Raw genomic sequence first — 22739 nt, 5'->3', positions numbered from 1 at the left:
TGCGTGTCAATGCCAGTGTTTTTGTAAGTACTTACTGCTCCATAGGACTCAGACTTTGGCCGGTTGTAGATTGAATTTGTTTTCCATGATGCTGGAATAAGAATACTGACATTCCGGAAGTAGAGACGATACTTTGTTGCTCTGAACAAGTCAGAGGATGCATTTGTGATCATATCCTGCAGAATCAATATTCACAATGCATTAAAGCAATACAATATAATGTATTTACAACAATGGAACTGGGAGAACATTTTACTGAATACTCTTTTGTTCTTTCGGTAAAGTCACGTAAGTAGAAAAATAAATAATAAATCACGACGTTTCAATCGCAACACAAGCAATCATCATCAGGTGGGAAGATACAGCAGTAGAACTGCTGAACAAGAAAGGGCTGCTGCAACACGAGGTTATATGTAGAGGTTTGAGGTGGGCGTCACCCAAGGGTAAGTAGGCGGGGTCAGAGATGGAAAGGAGTCCCGTCACCGCACGCACGCACAGCAGCTGCGTTCAAGGGAGAGATTGGCATGTTAATGTAAACGAGTTTAATGGGAAGATAGCGTGTCTGTGTCAAAGGACCGGGCTTAGCGCTACCTCGTGGGCAACACAAGTTGCGGCGTAGGCTGATGCACAGTGAGAGGCCAGCGTATCAACGCAAGAGAACCATCGTAACGGTGGCCGCGCCAGTGAGACATACAGCCTATTAAACAGCGAGAGCTACCATTACATCGAGGTTAAAGGTAGCAGCGGTGGCTATGTTAGTGAGACCTTAGTCTGTTAATGTAAAGACATTCAACAAGGTGATGTACCGTATTTTCCCGCATATATAACCCGCAGACGCATATACCCCGCAAAATAGCGTTTTGTGTAAAAAACATTCAGATAGCCCGCACCTCCATATACCCTGCACGCATTCATATATTCAACGTCGTTACCGCAGCTTAATTCCATCATATTAATACGAAGTTTAAATTGTAATACATTCCACTATCAATTGTTAACATTACAATCATAACGTGCACAAAGAAAACAAACTAACCGCAAACGAGTGAATTTAAAACAGTAAATAAGTAACAAAAGTAAATATCCAATAAATAAGTAACACATAACTGGTAGATAAGTACAGATTTAGCACTGGTAGATTGCGCACTGCGCAGACAATAGCGGCACTACGGTAACGCCGTTGCCTCGCTCCCCCCACACCTCTCTCTCCCCCCAGCTGCCCCACCCCCCAACCCCCACCTCTCTCTCCCCCCAGCTGCCCCACCCCCCAACCCCCACCTCTCTCTCCCTCCAGCTGCCCCACCCCCCAACCCCCACCTCTCTCTTCCCCCAGCTGCCCCACCCCCCAACCCCCACCTCTCTCTCCTCCCAGCTCTCCCGTCGCCGGTAAACAGTGCGCGCACTTCAAACATTGTCGTTTAATTGTACAAACAATTAATTTAAAACGTGATAACATGTGCAATTTTAGTGTGAGTGGTTTATTCAGCAGTGCTTTAGTCAAAGGTAAGTGCTGCATAGTGGATAGTTCTACCATGAAAATTTTTAAACGACTCGACATATCACACTTGTAAAATATTTTTAGGATAGCCCGCACCTCCATATACCCCGCAGGGTTTTGTTTTGTTTGTTAAAAGTGGTATACCCCGCGGGTTATATGCGGAAAAATGCGGTAATTCAGAGAGTCGGAAATAACTGCTAAACAACGGCAGGAAGGATGGAAACATCACATCAAGTTATGACTTTACCTCGTTAATAATATCCTTCCAATGATTACTCAGTTTGTACCCATCTTCTCGTTTTACTGAATGTTTATGTTTTTTTCTCTTCGATAAAGTAGACAAAGCCAAGGAATCCTACACAAGGCTTAAAATTATATTTTATTGCTCACATCTTTATATTATGTAGTTGAGGAACCAAACAGGACTGTGCAATAACATCCAAACAATTCTTAGGGAAATGCATGACAATGTGATGACCCTCTTACCAATTTCCTGCCTTCTAGGCATGTAATGGGCAGTAGCATGCTCATAAATTAAAGTTGTTGTCATTGTTTTTCACCGTTATAATGTCATATGGGGTGAGGAGAGGGCACAGTGATTTGTGTACTGCGCTGTGAACCTGGTGTTCCGAGTTCATTCATCGGTCATCACAAACAATCAGCCGCAAGTGATATCTGACTTGCACCTGTTTAGCCAAGTTTTGTATTTTTCCCAGTATATGCTGTGGGTATGTTATCGAAATTAGCATCATACACTGCATGTAGGTGATAAATATCCCACACAACCTTCGACCACATGTCTTGTTTACCCTTACCACAACCAAACTTCAGTTAACTGATACAAAAACTGCATATTAATTTATCCAAAGCAGTAATGGTTAGTTTCCTTGCAAATGAAATGCATGCTGCAACTTACAAAATAAGTGAAAGTGTATAATAGAGGTTTTTTGGGTTAGATCGCGTAAATATATAAATGTGTCGTTAAAACCCGCCACCACCCGACACAGCCAGCTAGTAAGGATTGCCACGTAAACAGAACGTGGCCAATTCGTCACTATTACAGCACACCGGTGTGTTGGAGAGCCAGGCCACAACATTTTCAATCTGAGTACGACGTGTCGCCAGTAATTACAACTAGCTTCATCAGGCGACAGACAGATTTTTGGAGAAGTCCACATGTTCCATTCCTTATATAGAGGGGGCGTAGATGTGGTGACCATACTTTGTGCGCTCTTCTTGCGTAAAGCGGGCGGGGGGGATGGGATTAATGAGTCAACGTACATTAAGCATGTGCATTATGCGAGCCCTTTGATCTTGTCCTTCCTGTCCATTGTGTATATTAAAATAGCCGTTCCAACGGTAATCCCTATTTTAACCTGTTCGGATAGCTGCCGACTTAGTGCTGCATGCCTAAACAGGCCACCATGCTTCAATAAGGTATGGCTATTTTAATATACACAATGGACAGGAAGGACTCGATCAAAGGGCTCGAATAATGTGCATGCATAATGTGCGTTGTCTCATTAATCCCCCCCCCCCCCACTTTGTGCAAGAAGAGGGCACAAGTGTGGTCACCACATCTACGCCTCTATATAAGTGTAGTGATTCCAACTGAGTCGCAGACGTTATTCTTTAGAGGCAACACATTTATTGTAACACGTATATACAAAGGGGTAACTGCCCCTTTACCAGATACAGCCTAGGGTGGTGACCACCCAGCTAGCTACACTATACATAGGAGTTACAGCTGCGAAGGGTCGGACCCTCCCTCGGGTCCCCGGCCACATGTTTATGCCTCGTAGGACGTAGAGCTTCCAGCTTGTAGACGTGGAGCTTCCAGCTTGTAGAACAAAGCGACCCCCCCCCCCCGGTCCATCTCAGGGACCCACCTTATATCCTTCCAGGTCGGGCCGCTCTGCCCAGGCCCCGCCCACCTTCTCGAGCGTTCTATCTCCATCTCGATCCCTCTCGAGAGCTCTCCCTGGACACGTGATCACCCTCTAGCCCCCCCACCCCACCTGGGGTCTTCTCTGTGGACACTCCAGATCACGTGTCTTTCAAGTTTCACGTTTTATTTCAAGTTTCATTTATTAGGTATAGCCCTGTGAGCCATGCGGCTCTTAAGTCGGTTGCAACTGTAACAAGCAAAATATGAATCTACATTGCAGAAAACTATTACACCACAACCAGACCAACATAACGCTATAAAAACAATGTAACAACAGTAATCATAGGAACTGTGATTTTAAATTTAACAATAAACGATATACATAACATGTACGACAAAACCTGCAGCCATAGCTGGCAGCACGATACTCCCAGTGTATGATGTGTGAGCGAGTCAGCGGCAGTGTGAGTGAGTGTATGATGTGTGAGTCAGCGCACGATGTGTTAGTCAGCGCATGATGAGTGAGTCGGTGTATGATGTGCGAGTGAGCCAGCACACGATGAGTGAACCTGTGTATGATGAGTGAATGGGTCAGTGGTTGTGCGAGTGTATGATGCGTGAGTGAGTAAGCGCATGATGAGCGAGTCAGTGCATGATGTGTGAGTGAGTCAGTGTATGATGTGTGAGTGAGTCAGTGTATGATGTATGAGAAAGTCAGTGTCGGCTCCCTCTGCTCGAACCGTCGCCCCCCTCCCCCCCGGCTCCGTCGCCCCCCCCCCCCGGCTCCGTCAACCAGAATGCCATGGCCCGGGCCAACTCTGCCCCTGGGCTGACACTTTCCCGCTCCCCCTGGTGGGAGCCCGCACTGCACGCCATGCGCGGTGCCTGCGCTATCCCAGCGCTCACCAAGCCCCGCTAGGACTGGTACTACACCCGCCTACGGGGTGTACGCGATGACGGTGCATCGCACGCCGTGATCTGCTGGAGCCGGCCTCACACAGCAACACACACGGTGCTGTCCACGACGTAAGTACATCGCACGCCACGGCCCTCAAGGGCCGGCACCACACAGTGACATCCCCGATGTCACTACATGAGGAATTAATCAGGTGGGCTTCTCCACAAATCTGTCTGTCGCCTGATGAAGCTAGTTGTAATTACTGGCGAAATGTCGTACTCAGATTGTAAATGTTGTGGCTTGGCTCTCCAACACACCGGTGTGCTGTGCTAGTGACGAATTGGCCACGTACTGTTTACGTGACAACCCTTACTAGTTGGCTGTGTCGGGTGGTGGCGGGCTTTAACGACACAACATTTATATATTTACGCGATCTAACCCAAAAAAAAACTCTTTTATGGAGGACATTGGTCGCGAAAGCCTCCTACGTGTCAAAGTGAAAGTGTGTGCATTTTATTTCCGACCATTCGTATGCAGTATTGTGTTTACTGATTGAGTTACGTTGTTTTAAGAACGAGAACACGCGTGCGAATTTCAGAAAATAATTCCGTTTATTTACCCAGGAAAGCCTCACAGGGAGTATCAGGAGTTGTTGAAGAGGCTTCTTCTTCCCAAAGATCCCGGGGCCCACCCCAGACACGCTGGCGGGACTACGTCGCTCAGCTGGCCTGGGAACGCCTGGGAGTTCCCCAGGAAGAGCTAGAGTCTGTGTATAGTAGTGTTAGTGTCCATAATAAAGGTTTTTGTGTTAGATCGCGTTTATTTATAAATGTGTCATAACCCTCCACCACCCGACACGGCCAATCAGCAAAAAAAAAGTGTCGCCAGAATGGTAAAGCCCTCGCTTGCAAGCGAGGGCTTTACCATTCTGGCGAATTGCTTGATGATGCTGGATGTATTTACCAGCGAAACGTCGTACTCAAACTGTAAATGTGGATTAACTCTTCAACACACCGGTGGGCTGAAGTAGTGAATTATTTGTCTTTTGTCAACGTGACACTTTTTTTTTTGCTGATTGGCCGTGTCGGGTGGTGGAGGGTTACGACACATTTATAAATAAACGCGATCTAACCCAAAAACCTTTATTATGAATAATATTGGTCGCGAAAGCCTACGTGTTAAACAGTGTTAGTGTCGTTTATAGTGTATATTAGTGTAGTGTATAGTGATGTAGAGTAGTGTATAATGTAGTGTACAGTGTATAGTAGTGTAGTGTTAGAGTCTGTTGCCAGGAAAAGGGAGGTCTGGACCGCCCTACTCAACATGCTACCACCACGACCCTCACCAGAACAAGCGGATTAAGAAACGAACAATAATGATAATAAAGTGTTTAATCTTGATTTTAAGCTTTCGTGACTGCAGAAATCCATACTCTTTGGTTCTTTCGGTAAAGTCACGTAGGTATAAAAAATAATAGATCACGACGTTTCGATCGCAACGCAAGCAATCGTCATCAGTTGGACTTTGCCGAAATAACCAAAGAGTAATACAGTGTTTGGCACGTGGGAGGAAACCAGAGCACCGAGAGAAAACCGACCCAAATGTCAGCACAGATAGATTGGTGTAATTTTCCCCCCATGCTGCACTGTCTTCTCATGCAGAGTGTGCAGCTCAAACCTAGAACTAGAAACTATTTTTTTTATTTTACCAGGTTTGGCCCACTGAACTATATAGCGCTTTTTCAGAAGTGACCTGGCCACAAATGATACCCCAATGAAGTGGCTTATCGTGTGGAAATATATAGCTGCCAAATACTGTAAATGCACGTTTCTAAATGTGGAGTGAAAAAACTGGAGGACCTGGAGAGAAATCCACGCGATAAGATATACAGCAGGTGTCAGGGTCGGGCTCGAACCCGCAACCTCCTGTATACCAGGCAAGGTCATTAACATCTTGCCACCGTGACACAAAATCCAATATGCAAAGGCAGTTATCCATCCAAGTACTATCCAGGCTCAACCCTGACTGATTAATTTCTGAAAATTAATGAGAATGGTAGAACTCAGGGTGATAAGGTCTTAGGTCAAGTGATTAGATAACATGTTGTAAATGTAATACGGGCAATATAAAATGTATTACCTGCGGCGCACGACAGAAAGGGGAGTGATAAAGGATAACGTGAATGGAAAAAAGGAATGGGAAGGGATGCCAAGTCAGACAAAGAGGGTCGTTACTATTGATTAATAATTTCCTTGGACTTTTTAAGGAACGTATTTAACCGGGATGTGTGCAACTTGAGGCAGACGGCTCAACCCTGAATATAGAGTATTTTACAACGAATTATTGATCCAACATTATTTTAAAATTGGGCACATCGGAAACTGTACCAGGATGAGGCGATGGGATGCAAGTGATAAATTACAGTGGCTAATGCTTCGACATTTTAACCGTTCGATTTTTTTTACTGAATGTCATTCTAAGTATGTATACATATACTGGATTGCACGTTTTTGGGGAAATCAACAATTGTAAAATGCATTTTACTTCTAACAGTTCTATATTATTCCCACGCTGTTATCAAGTTCTAGTGGGATTTTTTAAAGATATATTTTTCTGAAGAAATTTGATACCACTTTTTTTGTTTTACGGTATGAGTACAAGCAGACACCATTTAGCGCAATCCCGTAGAACGACGATTCGTTACAGCGCTCCTTGTCCTGGCGATTTTTTGTCGTAAACAAAAATAAATCAAAATATCTACAAAGCGCTTACGAGTGAGAAGACGTACCCACTCCCATTATTCGCTCAGCCAATGAAAGCGACGTACCCTGAGCCAACCAGACCCCCACCCACCTCCTGCGACTCGATTATCACGATTCGTGGTAATGCTTTTTTAAATCTACTTTTTTCAACACAATGTTATTGCAGCGGGTTTAGCCAGGTGAGATACTCACGACACCACGGCAGGGGTCTCAGGCTCCACCAAAAAGAAACCTCACCACAGAAATTGTGACCGAGGGCATCATTAAGACCCTGATTGGGAGTGCAGGAAGCTCCTCCAACCTCGCCTTCCACCGCTGCTTTGCAGTGCGCAGTGTTTATGTAATAATAAAATAATTACTTTATTTCTGAAATAATGTTTACCATCTGTATCATTTGCGCTATTACCGATACCCCAATGCATCCCTCGTAAATTGCTCATACGAAAGAAGTAACCATGTCGGGAATGCACTGCCCCATGTAGTATACGATGGTACAATGGCTCATTTCACTGCGCTAATTCGATGCCCACTTCTCCAGGAACGCATCTTGAGCGCTAAGGGAGGTCTGCCCCTATAGGTTTTGAAGAGATGTTTGGGGGGGGGGGCGATATTTGTGATAACGCACAATCCTTACAACACACTTGCTCACAAATAATACACATCATGGGGGGGGGGGGGGAGAAAGAATGAATTAAATAAAACATTTAAAATGTTTACCGACGCTTTTTGTGATGGCGGTTTTTTAATTGTTTAAACTTGTACAAGCGGCTGGGAACCTGAGAGACCACGATAGCGACAATACAGTACCGGACTGTTACTCGCACAGGCACCTCCTGGCTTTGGCATTCCTCCTCGCAGACACTGGCGTGCACCCTCAACCCTCATCGGTACATCAACAACAGCCCCCATGCGGCACCACACCTCCCTCACGAACGAATATTTAAAGGCACAAAAGCCCACAAGGCTCCTCAAAGCATCACCACCTCCACCGTGTGTCTCTTACGCTTCGTGCCGTCCGCTGCCCTGTGTGGAAACCAAGCTCTCGTGTTGCTGTTAATGCATTCCGCGTTGTCGCTCACGTAGTCCTCAAGTCACCTCCACGTGACCCGTACTCCGATACCTTCCCCGTATTTGTTTCGTTCATTACAATTCGCCACCCAAACAATATATCATATACTTTACCAGTGTACGGTGTGGTCCACGTGCATTGTGACCCCCCCCCCCCCATTTATTTCTCATTTTTTTTAAAGGTTGATTTAAAATATTAATGAATATGCAAAGGAACAAAAATTAGGGGTCCATTAATTGGGGGTGGAGAGGGCGGGTGGGGGGTAGGGGGGGTCACATCACATCTGGACCACCCTGTACAACAGTCTGTGCTCCCTCACAGGAGAGGTGCAGTGGCAACACATCTCACGACAATCCGACGTGGTGGCGAGCAGAGCTCGACGTTGTCATTTGGCGCCTCAACACATTGCTGCCATCATGCCCGAGGAGAAGAGAATACAATCATAAAGTCTCACGAGATCGTGGCCTTTGAGGTAAGCGGCGGCGGAGGGGTTGGGGGGTGGGGGAGGTCACCGAAACGTTGCATGGTTTGAACGACGATTGTTCGATTTGATTTGAAGCTTTCGTGACCGCAGGAATTACTGTTCGGTTCTTTCGGTAAAGTCACGTAGAAAGAAAGTAAATTAAATAATAAGAGTACGACGTTTTGATTGCAACACGATCAAACCGTCATCAGGTCGAACTAAATTTGAGAGAGACTCACGAAACACAGACACGGAGACACACAAGCAGAGAGAGAGATAACACGGACCAAACAAATGTAGGGTGTGGGGGGGGCTTTCACCTTGATAGCGTTGATGAGTTGGGGGTCCTCCGGCACGGCGGGGTTGATGGCGATGACCAGAGCCTCGTAGCCGTTGTTGATCAACTTCACTCGCGAGCCGTGGCTCAGCACCACCACGGCCGCGAACAGCACCGCGGTGAACACGAAGAGCGGAGCACGCTTTTTGGGAACGTTCATCCTTGCTGCCTTGGTGAACTGTGGCGATATTTACCGGCACCGTGTTGAGAGGGAAGGGGGGGGGGGGGGTGGTTGGTGGTGATTTTGTTTTTACCTCGAGGAGGAAACGGTGTTTGCGGGAAGCATAATGATGTATTTATTAGTTTGCTTGAAACACTGCGAGACGTGGGTGGCAGTTGAAGTCTGCCCCGTTGAACGACTCAGCTTTGTTATCTTGCGCGCACAATAGCACAGTAAGAGGAAGTAATTTTCGGGAGAATTAATTTTTTGTTTATCTCTCAATGATTATACTGTAATGTATAGCCTCACGATATCACCACCATTGCCAAAGATGAAACAAACAGAGCAATAATGGTCACAAGCCTGGGTTTAAGTGAGATAGTAACTGACGAGACCGAGAGCATGTGAAAATTAGTGACAGCGGCCAAGCAGTGAACACACCCCTCTTACGTGCCCTCTGTGTTGTGGAATGGCTAAATCAGCCAATGGCCACTTCCGTGTTTTCCCGTCAATTCGCTCGTTTCTTTGAAAACTTCGTGGGGCGGTGGTGACCCTGCTTCACCATAACAGCCCCTAGCGGACATGATTACAGCGAGTCTCTTAGCCCTAACCCTATCACAGATATTTCGCAACGGGCACGAGCGCTTGTTTTGGCAGAAGTTGTGCAAAGTGTGCACACACGCAACATGTAACACACCACGCCGAGGAGAAGTCTATTCAGTTGGGAAAATTTGCTTCTCTTTTTAGCCCATGGGTACAGAAGAGAAATCGGTACCACCTAAGGTTGAACAATTTTTTGTATTAGCGATTTATTTATATGGAAAATAGTAGTTGATTATTTTATTGGCCACTCATTTGACATGGTTACAGTATAACACAATTCGCTGTTGTTAGCCACATTAAGAAACGAGATGAGCGCGGTTTGGCTGTGTACGGTGTGCATAAAGTTCTACATGCGTACAGAAGCATTAAAGTTATGCCACCACAACTGCTACCAACAAGTGAAATATTTGGTCCGGACTCATGGACTACATGTCTGCCTGCTCTCATCAAAGAGTGTGATCATTGGGTAAATGGTCTGGAGTTCATAAATACTTCAGTAGACTGAAATTTTACAATTCAGTAAAGTCCGCGAAATGGCGGTGTGAGTCAGACATTTCTGGGTGTGGGAAAACTTGACTTTGAACAAGGGGTGTTAACCACGGTTCGTCCGTGTGAATGTTTTGCAAAACGACCCATATGCTCCTGTACCCACATCGCAGTCGACATGGAGCGTTGCCCATTGTTGACCCAACGTTGCATGTTTACTGGGATACTGCTGGCTTATGATAGTTTTCATTTTAATTTAGTTTTCATGTATTAGGTATAGCCCTGTGAGCCATGCGGCTCTTGACTCGGGTGCAACCGCAACAAAACAAAAACATGAACAAGAAAACATCTTAAAGTGACTATGCGCAACAGAAAAAAATCCTGGAAAAAACAGCAAAGACTTCCAGAAAAAACACCGCATTTCAACGCTGTGTGCAAAAATCCCAGTGGGATGCAAGTCAAACAATAACAACCATAAGACATTGTAGCTTAAAGATAGACCTCAAAATACTGTACTGTTAGGTAGGCATTCAATGATTCACCCCGCAGCAATTAATAAGTAATCATTTACATTTTACCTCTCGTTTTTTGTCTTTTTTACATTCTATTGCCTCTTGTGTCACTGCCTGTCTCGCTAAACTTTACTCTCTCAAATGCATCGTCACTCTCATTTGTTGCATTCATTCCCTTAGCCTCCAGGTGCAAAAGTGTGTCACTGTGTGTGCGTGTTTCCAAAACTTTTCACCTGCGTTTCAGAAGAGTTTGGTGCTAACATACGAACCCAGCGATCCGAATTTGATTATCGGCGACAGTAGACAATCAGTGGCGATTGATATCTGAACTCTTTTTAACCCCCCCCCATCACTAAACCACATTGACCAGCGAAGTGAAATAGTACGGTTAAACAGGCGCCATGCCCGACACAGTGTAGGGAGGCCTTCGTCCAGAGTTTGATTGCCAAAGGGCCAAGACATTATTATTTTTTTAAGAAATGTTCAATGGGAATCTTACCCACTGAATATATTGTTTCCTGGAAATCCTCAAGGTCAAGAGTTCAGTGCTGCAGTTGCTTTGATCGTGCTTTTTTCCCCAAAAGCTTAGTCACATGTGAATGACACTGGTGCATTATGATGTTATTTTAATCAGGATTATCTGCTTCCCTTGGAAGTCATCACGATCTGGGATTATTTTGCTTGCATGACTGTTTCATAGGGTGTTTTTACATGTGGATTTTTTTTGCTGTGTAATATCTAGTGACTAATAATTCAACTTGGAGAAACAAAGAGAGACTGTGCAAAGCATGCACTATGATTAAGGAAGCTTATAATGATGATTCAAGTAGATACAGATATGCAGGATGTTGGAAAATAATTTGCTGCATTTCAGCGTTGTTTAAATTTTGAATGATTCGTGTTATTTGTTAATATTTATTTGCGGAAGCAAATCAGTCAGTCTGGAAAATCAGAATTGCCGCATCGCCCAACGTAGACATAAGATCCAGATGTCATCATGACCAAGGCCATTGATGCCACCAAACTTTTCCAACGCCTTCTACTCACTGCCAAATCCCGCAGCTGTTGCACAGTAGAGATGCGACCTCCAAGATTTACCTTAACAGTCTCCCACCATCTGGTATTAGGTCTTCCCCTTGGTCGCTGAACTTTTGGAAACCACTCGAATGTCTGTGTTGGCAATCGACCTTCCCCCATCTTACACACATGTTTTACCTAATCATATCTACAACACTTTGCCTGCCATGTTCTCTTCCAGACTTCTGCATTGCTGTGTACGAAATTGGATAATGTATGTGCAGCATTGTGGGATGAAATTGCATAAATGACGCTACATAAAATGAAATTATTATTATTGCTTACCCTGTGTTGCTACCAAATTCTATAACATCTGTCTCAAACGCCTGTGTCAACATTCAACATTCCAGCACTTATTTTCCATTTTTCTGATCTACGCAGTAATGCATATCTAACTCCCTCTTCAAATACCATTTTCTTTACACTCACGTTCATCTCTCTTCTCTTCCAAAGTGGTTTATATGGCCCATCATAAACCTGACCTGGGACACCAGCCAAAGAGCCGGAGGTAGCAGAGGCACATTTGGAAAGGCTTCAAGACAGTTGCAGTTGAGGCAGCAGCAAAAGTCATATACTCTAGGGTAGGTCAGACGTACAAGTATATATGTGTTCAAACATGAAAACGCCATGTAAATGACCAGGGATGTGAATCAGAAGATGCTTGGCGAGAAGATGAAAGGAGAGCAGAGGATGCAGACTATGCTGAAAGATCACGGGGAAGGAAATTGAAGAGCAACTGGCACAGCATTGGACTTTATTGGCAGGAGCAAGCAGAGGAGATGGGAGATGCTCATTACAAGTTACCGATTGTGGGGAGAGCATATGTTTAATAATACAGGGCTAGAGCCGGTTAGAGACAGTAGTGAGGTAGAACTTTGAGAAGGATGAAGTGCTAGAGGCATGTCAGGCATGGTTCTGCCAGCTTTTAAATAGGGAAGAACCTGTAAACTGAGCATAATAAAAAAGGACATTAAGCCATAGTAAGGGGGCTTCTGTGCAGAATCAAATTGGGGTATTTGTATTGCATAGTGTTACATCATAAACTTTAATAATGATTGTCAAGATAGAAAAAAACCGTCCAACAACCTCCCAAATGCTTAATAAACAAAACTACAGCAGGCAATAAGGACATCACTGCTGTATAATTAATTTCAATGCTGATTGTTTCAATCAGCACTGAAAGGCACAATGGTGGTGATATGTTAACTAGCTCGCCTGGTATGCAGGAGGTCGTGGGTTCAATCCCGACCGTGACGCCTCCTGTATATTTGGAGTTTGCGTGTTCTCCCCGTGGTCCCGTGGATTTTTCTCCAGGTCCTCCGGTTTTTCCCTCCATATTTAGAAACATGCGTTTAAAGTATTTGGCTGCTATAAGTTTCCACGTGATAAGCCACATCAGTGGGTTATCAGTTGTTGCCAGATCGCTTCGAAAAAGCTGTGTAGCTCAGTGGGCCTGACCTGGTATAAATGTGTTTTTTTATATCTATATAGTTTTTATAGTTTCGGTACATTGGAACTTCCTTGACTTTTTCTCAGTACCACAGCAGGGAAGAAGAAAATAAAACTTTGAATGATGCATTATGACTGCTCAGAGTTGAACGTTTGATTTTTAACGTCGAATTTCTCTCTGTATGATATCGTCCATTGCCTCAGTGCAAATAGGAGAAACAAAGAGACACTGTGCGAAGCATGAACTCCGATTAAGGAAGCTTGGGGTGATGGGTTAAGCAGAGGACATTATGCCGCACATTGGGCAAGCAACTTCGGTTGTGTAGCCTTGAAAGGATAACATAGATTGGCACATAGAGATAAAAAAGTAATTTACTGTGTTGAAAACCACCGTGCGATTTTGTTTCACAGTTATGAACTCGTAAACAGTCAATTTTACATTTCCAACTTGCGAATGTTCTCCCATTCACGTAATTCTCTTTCTGTCTTTCAGTGCGATTCCAAGCACGTGCTTGTCCACGCTTATTCGGATACTTTTCAACTTGAGGGCAGATGTGGAAACGTGAAGGTAATAACGAATAGCAATGTACCAACGTGACTATTAAAGGTATTTAATCAATGTACAATATATATTACCTGCTGTGACATATGGAACAGCAACACGGAACATCTTTGTATCCGACCCATGAAGTCAAAAAGTGGGTTCAATATACTGCACAAACCCAAACGTATTTATAAAGATAATGCATTCAATCTTGCACATTTCCACCAATTTAAATACTAATTAATATACCCATTCACATTCGTTTGCCATGCCAGCCACGGTGTTTGGATTGTGTGACCATGCTACACCATGCTGATCAAAGGGGAGGGAGCGGGCGAGTAGGCAGGACTGATTCTGGCACCAGTCGCCACTGATGTGAGCCGTGGTCAACAATCGAGCTCAGGTTTCCGGTTCATAGTGCCGGCCATCGATGCATCACTCCACTCCAAATGTAATAACGAGCGTATACGTCAACAATGTTATAGAATTCCAGTAATATAATTACACCTGGTGTTCTCATGTTCTATAACAAGCGGATGCTCTTTTGGCTAAAACATTTACAGATCAGGATAGGACACAATGATCACGTGCAGATATACAGCGCACTTTTAACAGAACTTAGAAACATGAATTGCGTCGTGTAGTGTTACACGATGCACTTTTATCACGATTGTCCGCTGGAGAAATAAAAGGAAGCTCTCCAATGCTTCATAAACGTAGAGAGAACGTTATGGGGCGTTAAGGAAAACGCTGCTGTAAATCAACCACAGCGCCCCCAAAAGATCGATTTCAATCTGTCCGCTTTTATTTCAACTTAAAACCCGCCGTTAACGGAGCAAAAGTAAGGGGTTTTAATGAGATTAAAAAACCCGTTTAAGGGCAAGTGTGGGGAGCGGCATGAGGCGGCGTGCTGGAAATAGCTGCACAAAATGGAGATTGTAATTAATAATCTAAAAAATAATACATTCACTTTTTCAAATTCCACGGGCAAATCAATAAGCAGAATCAAAGAACATGTAACCAATGTGATTCTTTCCTAGATCGAGATGGTGACGTCATAGTAAAGTGGCACGCCCCCCTCATTTCCCTTTCTTTGATTGGCTATAAGCGCCGCTTTTATTTCAGTCCGCTTTTATCGTATTACAGCGTCGCTTGTTTCAGTAATGTGGCACTTTCTTGGCTTCCTCGTCCCTCTCCTTGGCGCGGCAGCATCTCTTACTCGCGAAGCGCACGATCATCACCATGGTGCCGAGGAGGAAGAACGTCGAGACGAATGTCACGACGACCATCATGGTTATGTAGAGAGCGCGTGACGGCGGCTCGGAGGCGAGGAACACCGAGGCCACGTTCGAGATGTTCGCCCAGTTGTCCACCTTGTCGATGGCTCTGACGGAGAAGTAGCGCACGTTGCCGGCCACGAGCTGGCCCACCGTGACTTTGAATGCCTCGAGGTCGCCCGCCATTGCCGGTGCGCTCAGGTTTCCTCGGGTGACGTTTTCGTTCGGCACAAGGCTACTCTCGGTGGCCTCCAGCAAGGCATCCAGGCTGTCGCTCGTTATTATCTCGTAGCGCAACGCTGAAAACGGTAGGCGGAGGATACACCTTGAATTAGCATTGATTGGTCTTGTTTCACACGTGGACTTTCTAAACAGCAAAGCAATTTCCTAAAGCTTTATTTATACTAGAGGAATCCGATGAGCTATAAAGCTCTATTTTTTACAAATGTCCAAAAGGGGCAGGTGAGAATGTTACCGAAGCCGAGAGGATGTAGACATGTGGTACAACATTTGGTACTTTATCAGTGAATCAATGGGCATGTAGCAATGAAATGACTCATCAAAAATAAACTCTCTCACACAATACGCGTATCTAATGGTGTGTGGAAGAATCTATTATTTTCTATTTGTATTATTCGTATACAATGTAATTCGTATACATAAACTCTACAACCACGAGGTTCTGCAAAAACTGCTGACTGAAATCAAATCGGGCAGTAGAAAGACATTTCGATTCCCACTCATGGCCAACACCAGTGACGATTATCTGAAACATTCCTCAGCCCCCCCCTAGGTCGACTCGTGTTTAGATGAGTACCTGGTGTGGTATCTAAACATCAGCATTGTGGAGGGGAGACAAAAGCAGCCAGGAATGGTTCTGGCCACTCATCCCCTTGTGCAATGGCGGAGCCAGGATTTTGAGGTGGGGGGGGGGCAACCCCTCCAGCAATGCAAAATGATAGGAGTTAGTAAGTAAGGAGTTGTTGGTAAGTAAGGAGTTGTTAGTAAGTAAGGAGTTGTTAGTAAGTAAGGACTTGTCCCTTGCTTTTTATTCGATGCGTGTGTGGCGATGGCGCAGCCATCGATCGAGGGTCAAATTTAAACCGCGTTGTGTGATCGGCATCGCGCTCGCTGAAGGTGAATGCCTTCAGGGAAGTCGTGTGCTGTATACGCAACTGCGCACAATTCTGAGTCACTTATATCTGCTTTGCCGTTACTTATTGCCAATTTTGGACTCAGACTATTGTCCTATCATCTCATAGAGTCCCTGGCACGTAATAATATGCAACACAGTGGCAGTGGGGGTCGCAAAATGCCGATTTATTACTAATAAACCCCAATTATCCGAAATTAGGAACTTCGATCGGATCATTGGGGAGGCACATGCCACCCTACCCCCCCACTGGCTCCGTCAGTGCCCTTGTGCGTCGTGTCGGCCTTCAGAGGTGCTACTCGCTGACAGCACTTGCCTCAGCAGTCTGTTAAAGGCTATACGGGGAGACCTTTGTCTTTGTGGTCGATAGAAGCTGTAAGCGCCGTGCGTGTGAGGCTGTGTGGCTGGGGCACCTTGGCCGAAGTCGGCGTCGTCCCCGGGCGCCGTCCAAGCCAGGCTGACGATCCCCGGCGCCAGCAACTCGGCCGTCAGGTCCAGCACGCGGCACGGAGGGTAGATGTCCGGGGGCCCGCCCGGCGGCACCGTCGCCTGGAAGGAGCCTCCCGATGCCACTCGACTGAAGTCCTCGCTCGGCACCAGTACCTGCCCACCCGCCGGCGCTGGCACCTGCGTTACCTCCAGCTCCCCTGGTGGGGACAGGAGCAGAGTTAATTATAATACAGAGCCACAGTAAAAACACACCGTTCAATAAGAGTCAAATTCTTCCTCGTCGCGCCAATGCAGAGCCCTCGGCTCATTGAGCGCACACCAGATGTCTAGTCGACACAGTGTTCGTAAGGGATTTGTTTCATGTTGCGTATCAGTGTGTTTTGTGGACGCGGTACCGCATTGACATTCGCCGTGCACATTTGAAATGTGTTCTACGCGATATCCATGCCACAACCTGCAGCCTTGCACCTCCTCCTTTCAGAAGGGCTTCTCTGGAGGGGGTCACAATCCACAGATTGAGAACCCATACCTGCCAATCCATATGGTTTACCCGTATTCTTGTCCAGGGAAATTGAGTTTTCAGGTCCATATGGCGTACAGCCGTTTCAATGCGGGCCAAAAAAATTGTCTATTTGTTTGTGTTTCTCCCTTGTAATGGGACTTGATGAACGTTGAGATTTCTAAGTGCACGAGGTGACCAATAAGGTCTGAATTGGTCTGTAATAAGGTAGGCACTGATAAGGGGTTGACAGGTATGAGAACCGCTGATCAAGTATGACATTGCCCAGTATTGCAATTGCTTAAGCGTGCAGACTGTGCAGGCCCACCTTTCTCGTTGCGAAAGCCCGGAATGAAGGAGGCCCGGGAGTGTCTTTGTGGAGCCAGCCTCGCGGTCGTCCTTTCACCCGTCACCTTCACCTTCACGCTGTAACGGCCAGTCTCCGTGAACTGCGTGAAGAATCTAGAATAAACCCCATCGTCCTTGTTCACATCGGCACCTGTACAGAACAGAAACAAAGATCCCATGCATAGTCTGAACATACTTTTTGAGGCAAGTGCTGATAATTAGCGAGTACCTATGAAGACCAGAACGGTACACGAGGGGCTGGATGGCCAGTTCCACGCGCGACAGCCTTTATCTCCCAAGTATTGAAGTTTACACACTGAACCAGGTACTCATTTTAGGCTGAGTCGACCTAGGGGAGGCCCAAGACCGGTTCAAATAATCGTCACTGGTGTTGGCCGTGAGCGAGAATCGAAATCAGGTCGCTGGGTTCGTAGCGCAGGGCGCGAACAGCCAGACTACCACTCCCCGCCTGCACACACAAACAGTCATGTAACCACTGCTTTAGCACTGCACCAAAATCCAACAATTTAACAAAGTATGAACAGAGGAAGCTAATGGCGGTTGAGACAGATGTAATATAATGCTGATTTAAAGTTTTCGTGACTGCAGGAATCCATACTCTTTGGTTCTTTCGGTAAAGTCACGTAGGTATAAAATAAATCACGACGTTTCGGGTGCAACACAAGCGTCCATATGGACCTACGTGACTTTACCGAAAGAACCAAAGAGTAATATAATGCTGTATGAAATCCAGCTATTGCTGTGATTATTCCCTGGACTTTTGTAGATGTCGGGAGTGTGAGTGCGCGAGTGTTTGACGTTACCCCACGTGGCCTGTGCTCTGTTTTGTTTGTGTGGGGTGCCATGTTAAGCGTTATTGAGATACAATTTTCACGAATTATGCTATATAAAAACTAATTATTATTAGATTTACTCTTTAAAAATTCAAGGAAATGTAATGCTTTGACCTTTGATCACTACACTTATTGTGATAGACAATTTACTAGTTACACGCACTATCGTATTTTTTCTTACGGAAGTAATTTACCGTATTTGTTGCATCCCAGCTGTGTATACCTATATTTCTATGGCTGTTGTCCTGTGTTCGCCAGATCACAATTGTACAAGATACAATGTGGCATAATTATTCTGGGACACTGGAATCAGTTGCTGTGAAAGGTCCCTGGTGCAATTTTGCTGAAGTTAACGATTTAAAAGGAAGCTACACTTGAATGTACATCGTTGAAGCAAGTGATTCCAAACTTCTGTATTCTGATGCCAACCGTCATGTGTTGCAGTACTTTCTTACTCAATACAGCACTGCAATATCTAAAAAGAAATATTTTACCCGATATGACTTCCAGGACCTCAAATGAACATCTGTCAGTTCTATTTGGTCACATACATACAACACCTTATTCTAGATGCATTCCACACTTGGTAACCCGTACGGCTGAGGATTACCAACTATTTCAAGTGCGTTGGTCTTTTTACAATTTTAATTTTTTTTATATCACCATCATGTCTGGAGATGATGAATGTCTATTCGGAACTATAGCAGAACAATAAATCACCCATTTTAGAGAATGTTGTGTGGAAGGTGATATTATTGTAGTGACTGACTCAGAGACACTAAAAGTAGGGGGCACTCTGTTTATTAAACGGCCTTAACAGTTCACACTTGGTAACTACGATTCCCAGTCAGGACAGCTGCTTAGACTGCCTGACTGGCGACGTCGAGATGGGGAAGACGGAGACGGCACGATGGGATCCCACTCCAAACGATAGCCCCGAGGTCCCCTCCCTGGGCCCCTCTTAAACTGTCAGCGTGGCCTAGCTCTGCCCCGGCCACGCCCCCCTTCTTGAACCTACTCACGGGTTCTCGACGTGCCCCTTCCGTGACCTTTCCCCTACATCCGTCTCTGGTCTATCACGTGACCTGCTGTCAGTCAGGGCTGCTGTAAGATGGCGATCCCCTTCCCTGCCAGCAGCCAGCGCTATGTTGCTATGTGACCGATTCTATGTCACTACACTTGAAGGAATAATCTGAAACCTGATTCCCACCATCATCCGGCGCAGAAGAATTCCCTCATCAAAACACTACACCATAGGGCCCACTGCATTTCTGACCAACACCGCCTAGCCAGTGAACTGGACCACGTACACCAGGCCCTCAAGATGAATGGGTACTCGGACCGCATTATTTGCAAAGCTGTTTCTCCAACCATGGAGAAACAATCCCTTGAGAAGCTGGTCAAAACCATCATGTTACCATACATAGCAGGTGTTACCAAAAATATTTCCAAAATCTTAAACAAACACAAGATCCAGGTCCGATTCAATGCAGTACACAAAATCTGTGATCTAATCCCATCTGTGATGGATGTCATTCCTGACATGCAAAATCCTGGAGTTTACAAACTGAGTTGTACCTGCGGTAGCAGTTCCATTGGGGCAGGGGTCGGGAACCTATGGCTCGCGAGCCAGATGTGGCTCTTTTGATGATTGCATATGGCTCGCAGATAAAACAAAATATTCTCACTTGTTTTAATCCATCCATCGATTTTTCACTGCGCATGTCCTGTTCAGGGCTGCAGGAGCAATTGTCCATTATTTTAATTGGATGATACTGGCCTACGTTTGCCGTTGCTGGGTAAAACAGGTAAACGCCCCCTTTTGAATCAGTCTGAGACTGCGTCTGCTCGGTCATTAGCTCAAAGCTAACCCTTCGACGAAGAAGATGGCGAAAAGAAAAAAAGACGACGAGTATCGTACATTTCAGGACGAATGGACCGAAGAATTCGCCTTTGTGGAGAGAGCGGGTTCTGCGGTGTGTCTAATTTGCAATGACAAAATTACATCGTTGAAACGGTCGAATGTAAAGCGGCACTTCGACACGCGCCACGCTACCTTTGCATCAAAATACCCTGCGGGAGACAGCAGAAAGAAAGCGTGCCAAGAGCTTCTGAGCAGGGTGCAAGCTAGCCAGCAGCAACTCCGCGTATGGACCCGGCAAGGTGACTATAATTCGGCTAGCTTTGCTGGTTCTTTAGCAATAGTGAGGAACGGAAAACCATTCACAGATGGCGAGTATGCTAAAACGTTCATGCTGGATGTAGCCAATGAACTTTTTGATGATCTTCCGAACAAAGACAAGATATATTCTTAGTTTTTTCGGTAAAGTCACGTTGAAGAGAAACAACAAAATAACAAAATATATATAAAACAATAAAAAATTCTCACGACGTTTCGACCATAACTCAAACGGTCATCATCAGGTGTGTCGGTTTGCATAAATTTATTTAGAAAAGGCATATTTATTTATTTATATATAAAAAAAAATAACGTTTGCGTCACGCGCAACGATTGGCTGTTTGCCAGGACTAGTCCATCTATTTTTTGAAAAGAGGAGGGGGGAGACGAAATTTGTTTTTATGTATGCTGTCTGAAAGCCACTGTAAGCGTGAACAATCAATCAAGAACTGAAATGATTTATCAAATCTTTCCAATGATTGCTAAGATAGAATCCATCTTCTCGGTTGAAATTGTCTCTGTGTTTGTATATGTGGATAGCCTCATGAACGAATCTCTCATGGAAGCCAGATAGCTTACAAAGAACCTCCGTCTTGGAAAAGTCAATGGCATGTGAGCCTACTGAATTAGAACAATGATCTGCTACGGCCGAGGTGTTGGTCCTACCGTGTTTAAGGTCTGCTTTATGTTCACGAATGCGGTCCGAGATATGGCGTTTGGTTTCTCCAATGTAACTACTACCACAGAGGCAACTTAGTTTGTAGACACCAGGGTATTGTATGTCCGGAATCACATCTTTTACAGACGGAACCAGATCACGGATTTTATGTAATGTGTTGAAACGGACCTGGATCTTGTGTTTATTCAAGATTTTGGAGATCTTTTTTGTGATCCCAGCAATGTAGGGTAAAGTGATGGTTTTGAAAGGCTCCTCAAGAGGGTTCTTCTTCATGGTTTGAGTGATAGCTTTGCGGATTGTATAGTCAGAGTAACCATTAGCCCTAAGAGCTTGGTGTACGTGCTTGAGTTCACTGCTTATGTGTTCCTGGTCGGATATGCATTGGACTCTATGATACAGAGTCTTGATGAGAGAATTCTTCTGTGATGGATGGTGGTGGGAATCCGGTTTCAGATAAGCATCCGTATGGGTAGCTTTCCTGTAGACAGAGTGGCTCATTGAACCATCAGGTCTCTTTTTAATTAGGACATCCAAAAAAGGTATCTTGCCATCTATTTCGACTTCCATGGTAAATCTGATGGCTGGGTGTATGGAATTGATGTGGTCGAAGAATTGGTCTAGAGCAGGCCGGCCATGTGGCCAGATGACAAAAGTGTCATCCACGTACCTCTTCCATAAGGTTGGGCGCAGAGTGGCAGTCTGGATGGCGTCAGTCTCAAATTTCTCCATGAAAATGTTAGCTATAACTGGAGAAAGGGGGGAGCCCATTGGGGTGCCCTCAGTTTGTTTGTAGAAAGTTCCATTCCAAGTGAAGTATGTATTGGTTAAACAGTGTCTCACCAGGGGGGGTACCTCAGTGTTTAGTCCTTGATGAACCAAGTCTTCAATGATTGCAATGGTGTCAGGTACAGGAACCTTGGTGAATAAGGAAACTACATCAAAAAAAAAAGATCTCCAAAATCTTGAATAAACACAAGATCCAGGTCCGTTTCAACACATTACATAAAATCCGTGATCTGGTTCCGTCTGTAAAAGATGTGATTCCGGACATACAATACCCTGGTGTCTACAAACTAAGTTGCCTCTGTGGTAGTAGTTACATTGGAGAAACCAAACGCCATATCTCGGACCGCATTCGTGAACATAAAGCAGACCTTAAACACGGTAGGACCAACACCTTGGCCGTAGCAGATCATTGTTCTAATTCAGTAGGCTCACATGCCATTGACTTTTCCAAGACGGAGGTTCTTTGTAAGCCATCTGGCTTCCATGAGAGATTCGTTCATGAGGCTATCCACATATACAAAGACAGAGACAATTTCAACCGAGAAGATGGATTCTATCTTAGCAATCATTGGAAAGATTTGATAAATCATTTCAGTTCTTGATTGATTGTTCACGCTTACAGTGGCTTTCAGACAGCATACATAAAAACAAATTTCGTCTCCCCCCTCCTCTTTTCAAAAAATAGATGGACTAGTCCTGGCAAACAGCCAATCGTTGCGCGTGACGCAAACGTTATTTTTTTATATATAAATAAATAAATATGCCGTT

General features: G+C 45.0%; 2 protein-coding genes across 2 annotated transcripts in view; both read right to left on the bottom strand.

Moving 5' to 3' along the window:
- LOC116944991 (calcium-activated chloride channel regulator 1-like) overlaps nucleotides 1-9712 on the bottom strand; it is a 32046-nt gene extending 22334 nt beyond the window's left edge. The window contains exons 1-2 of the mRNA XM_032959004.2: nucleotides 8899-9712; nucleotides 36-176 (exon numbers count right to left, since the gene is read on the bottom strand). Of these exons, the coding sequence (XP_032814895.2) occupies nucleotides 36-176; nucleotides 8899-9075 (318 nt within the window). The 5' untranslated portion in view covers nucleotides 9076-9712. The remainder of the gene's footprint in view (nucleotides 1-35; nucleotides 177-8898) is intronic.
- Nucleotides 9713-16434: 6722 nt separating this feature from the next.
- LOC116945081 (calcium-activated chloride channel regulator 1-like) overlaps nucleotides 16435-22739 on the bottom strand; it is a 30151-nt gene continuing 23846 nt past the window's right edge. The window contains exons 13-14 of the mRNA XM_076068878.1: nucleotides 17454-17624; nucleotides 16435-16823 (exon numbers count right to left, since the gene is read on the bottom strand). Of these exons, the coding sequence (XP_075924993.1) occupies nucleotides 16435-16823; nucleotides 17454-17624 (560 nt within the window). The remainder of the gene's footprint in view (nucleotides 16824-17453; nucleotides 17625-22739) is intronic.

This window comes from Petromyzon marinus, chromosome 22, assembly GCF_048934315.1.
Source record: "Petromyzon marinus isolate PM22_M1 ecotype Great Lakes invasive population chromosome 22, UKy_Petmar_22M1.pri1.0, whole genome shotgun sequence".
Lineage (NCBI taxonomy): Eukaryota > Metazoa > Chordata > Hyperoartia > Petromyzontiformes > Petromyzontidae > Petromyzon > Petromyzon marinus.
The sequence above is the reverse complement of the archived record's forward strand: the minus strand, read 5'-3'. Positions and strand labels throughout refer to the sequence as shown.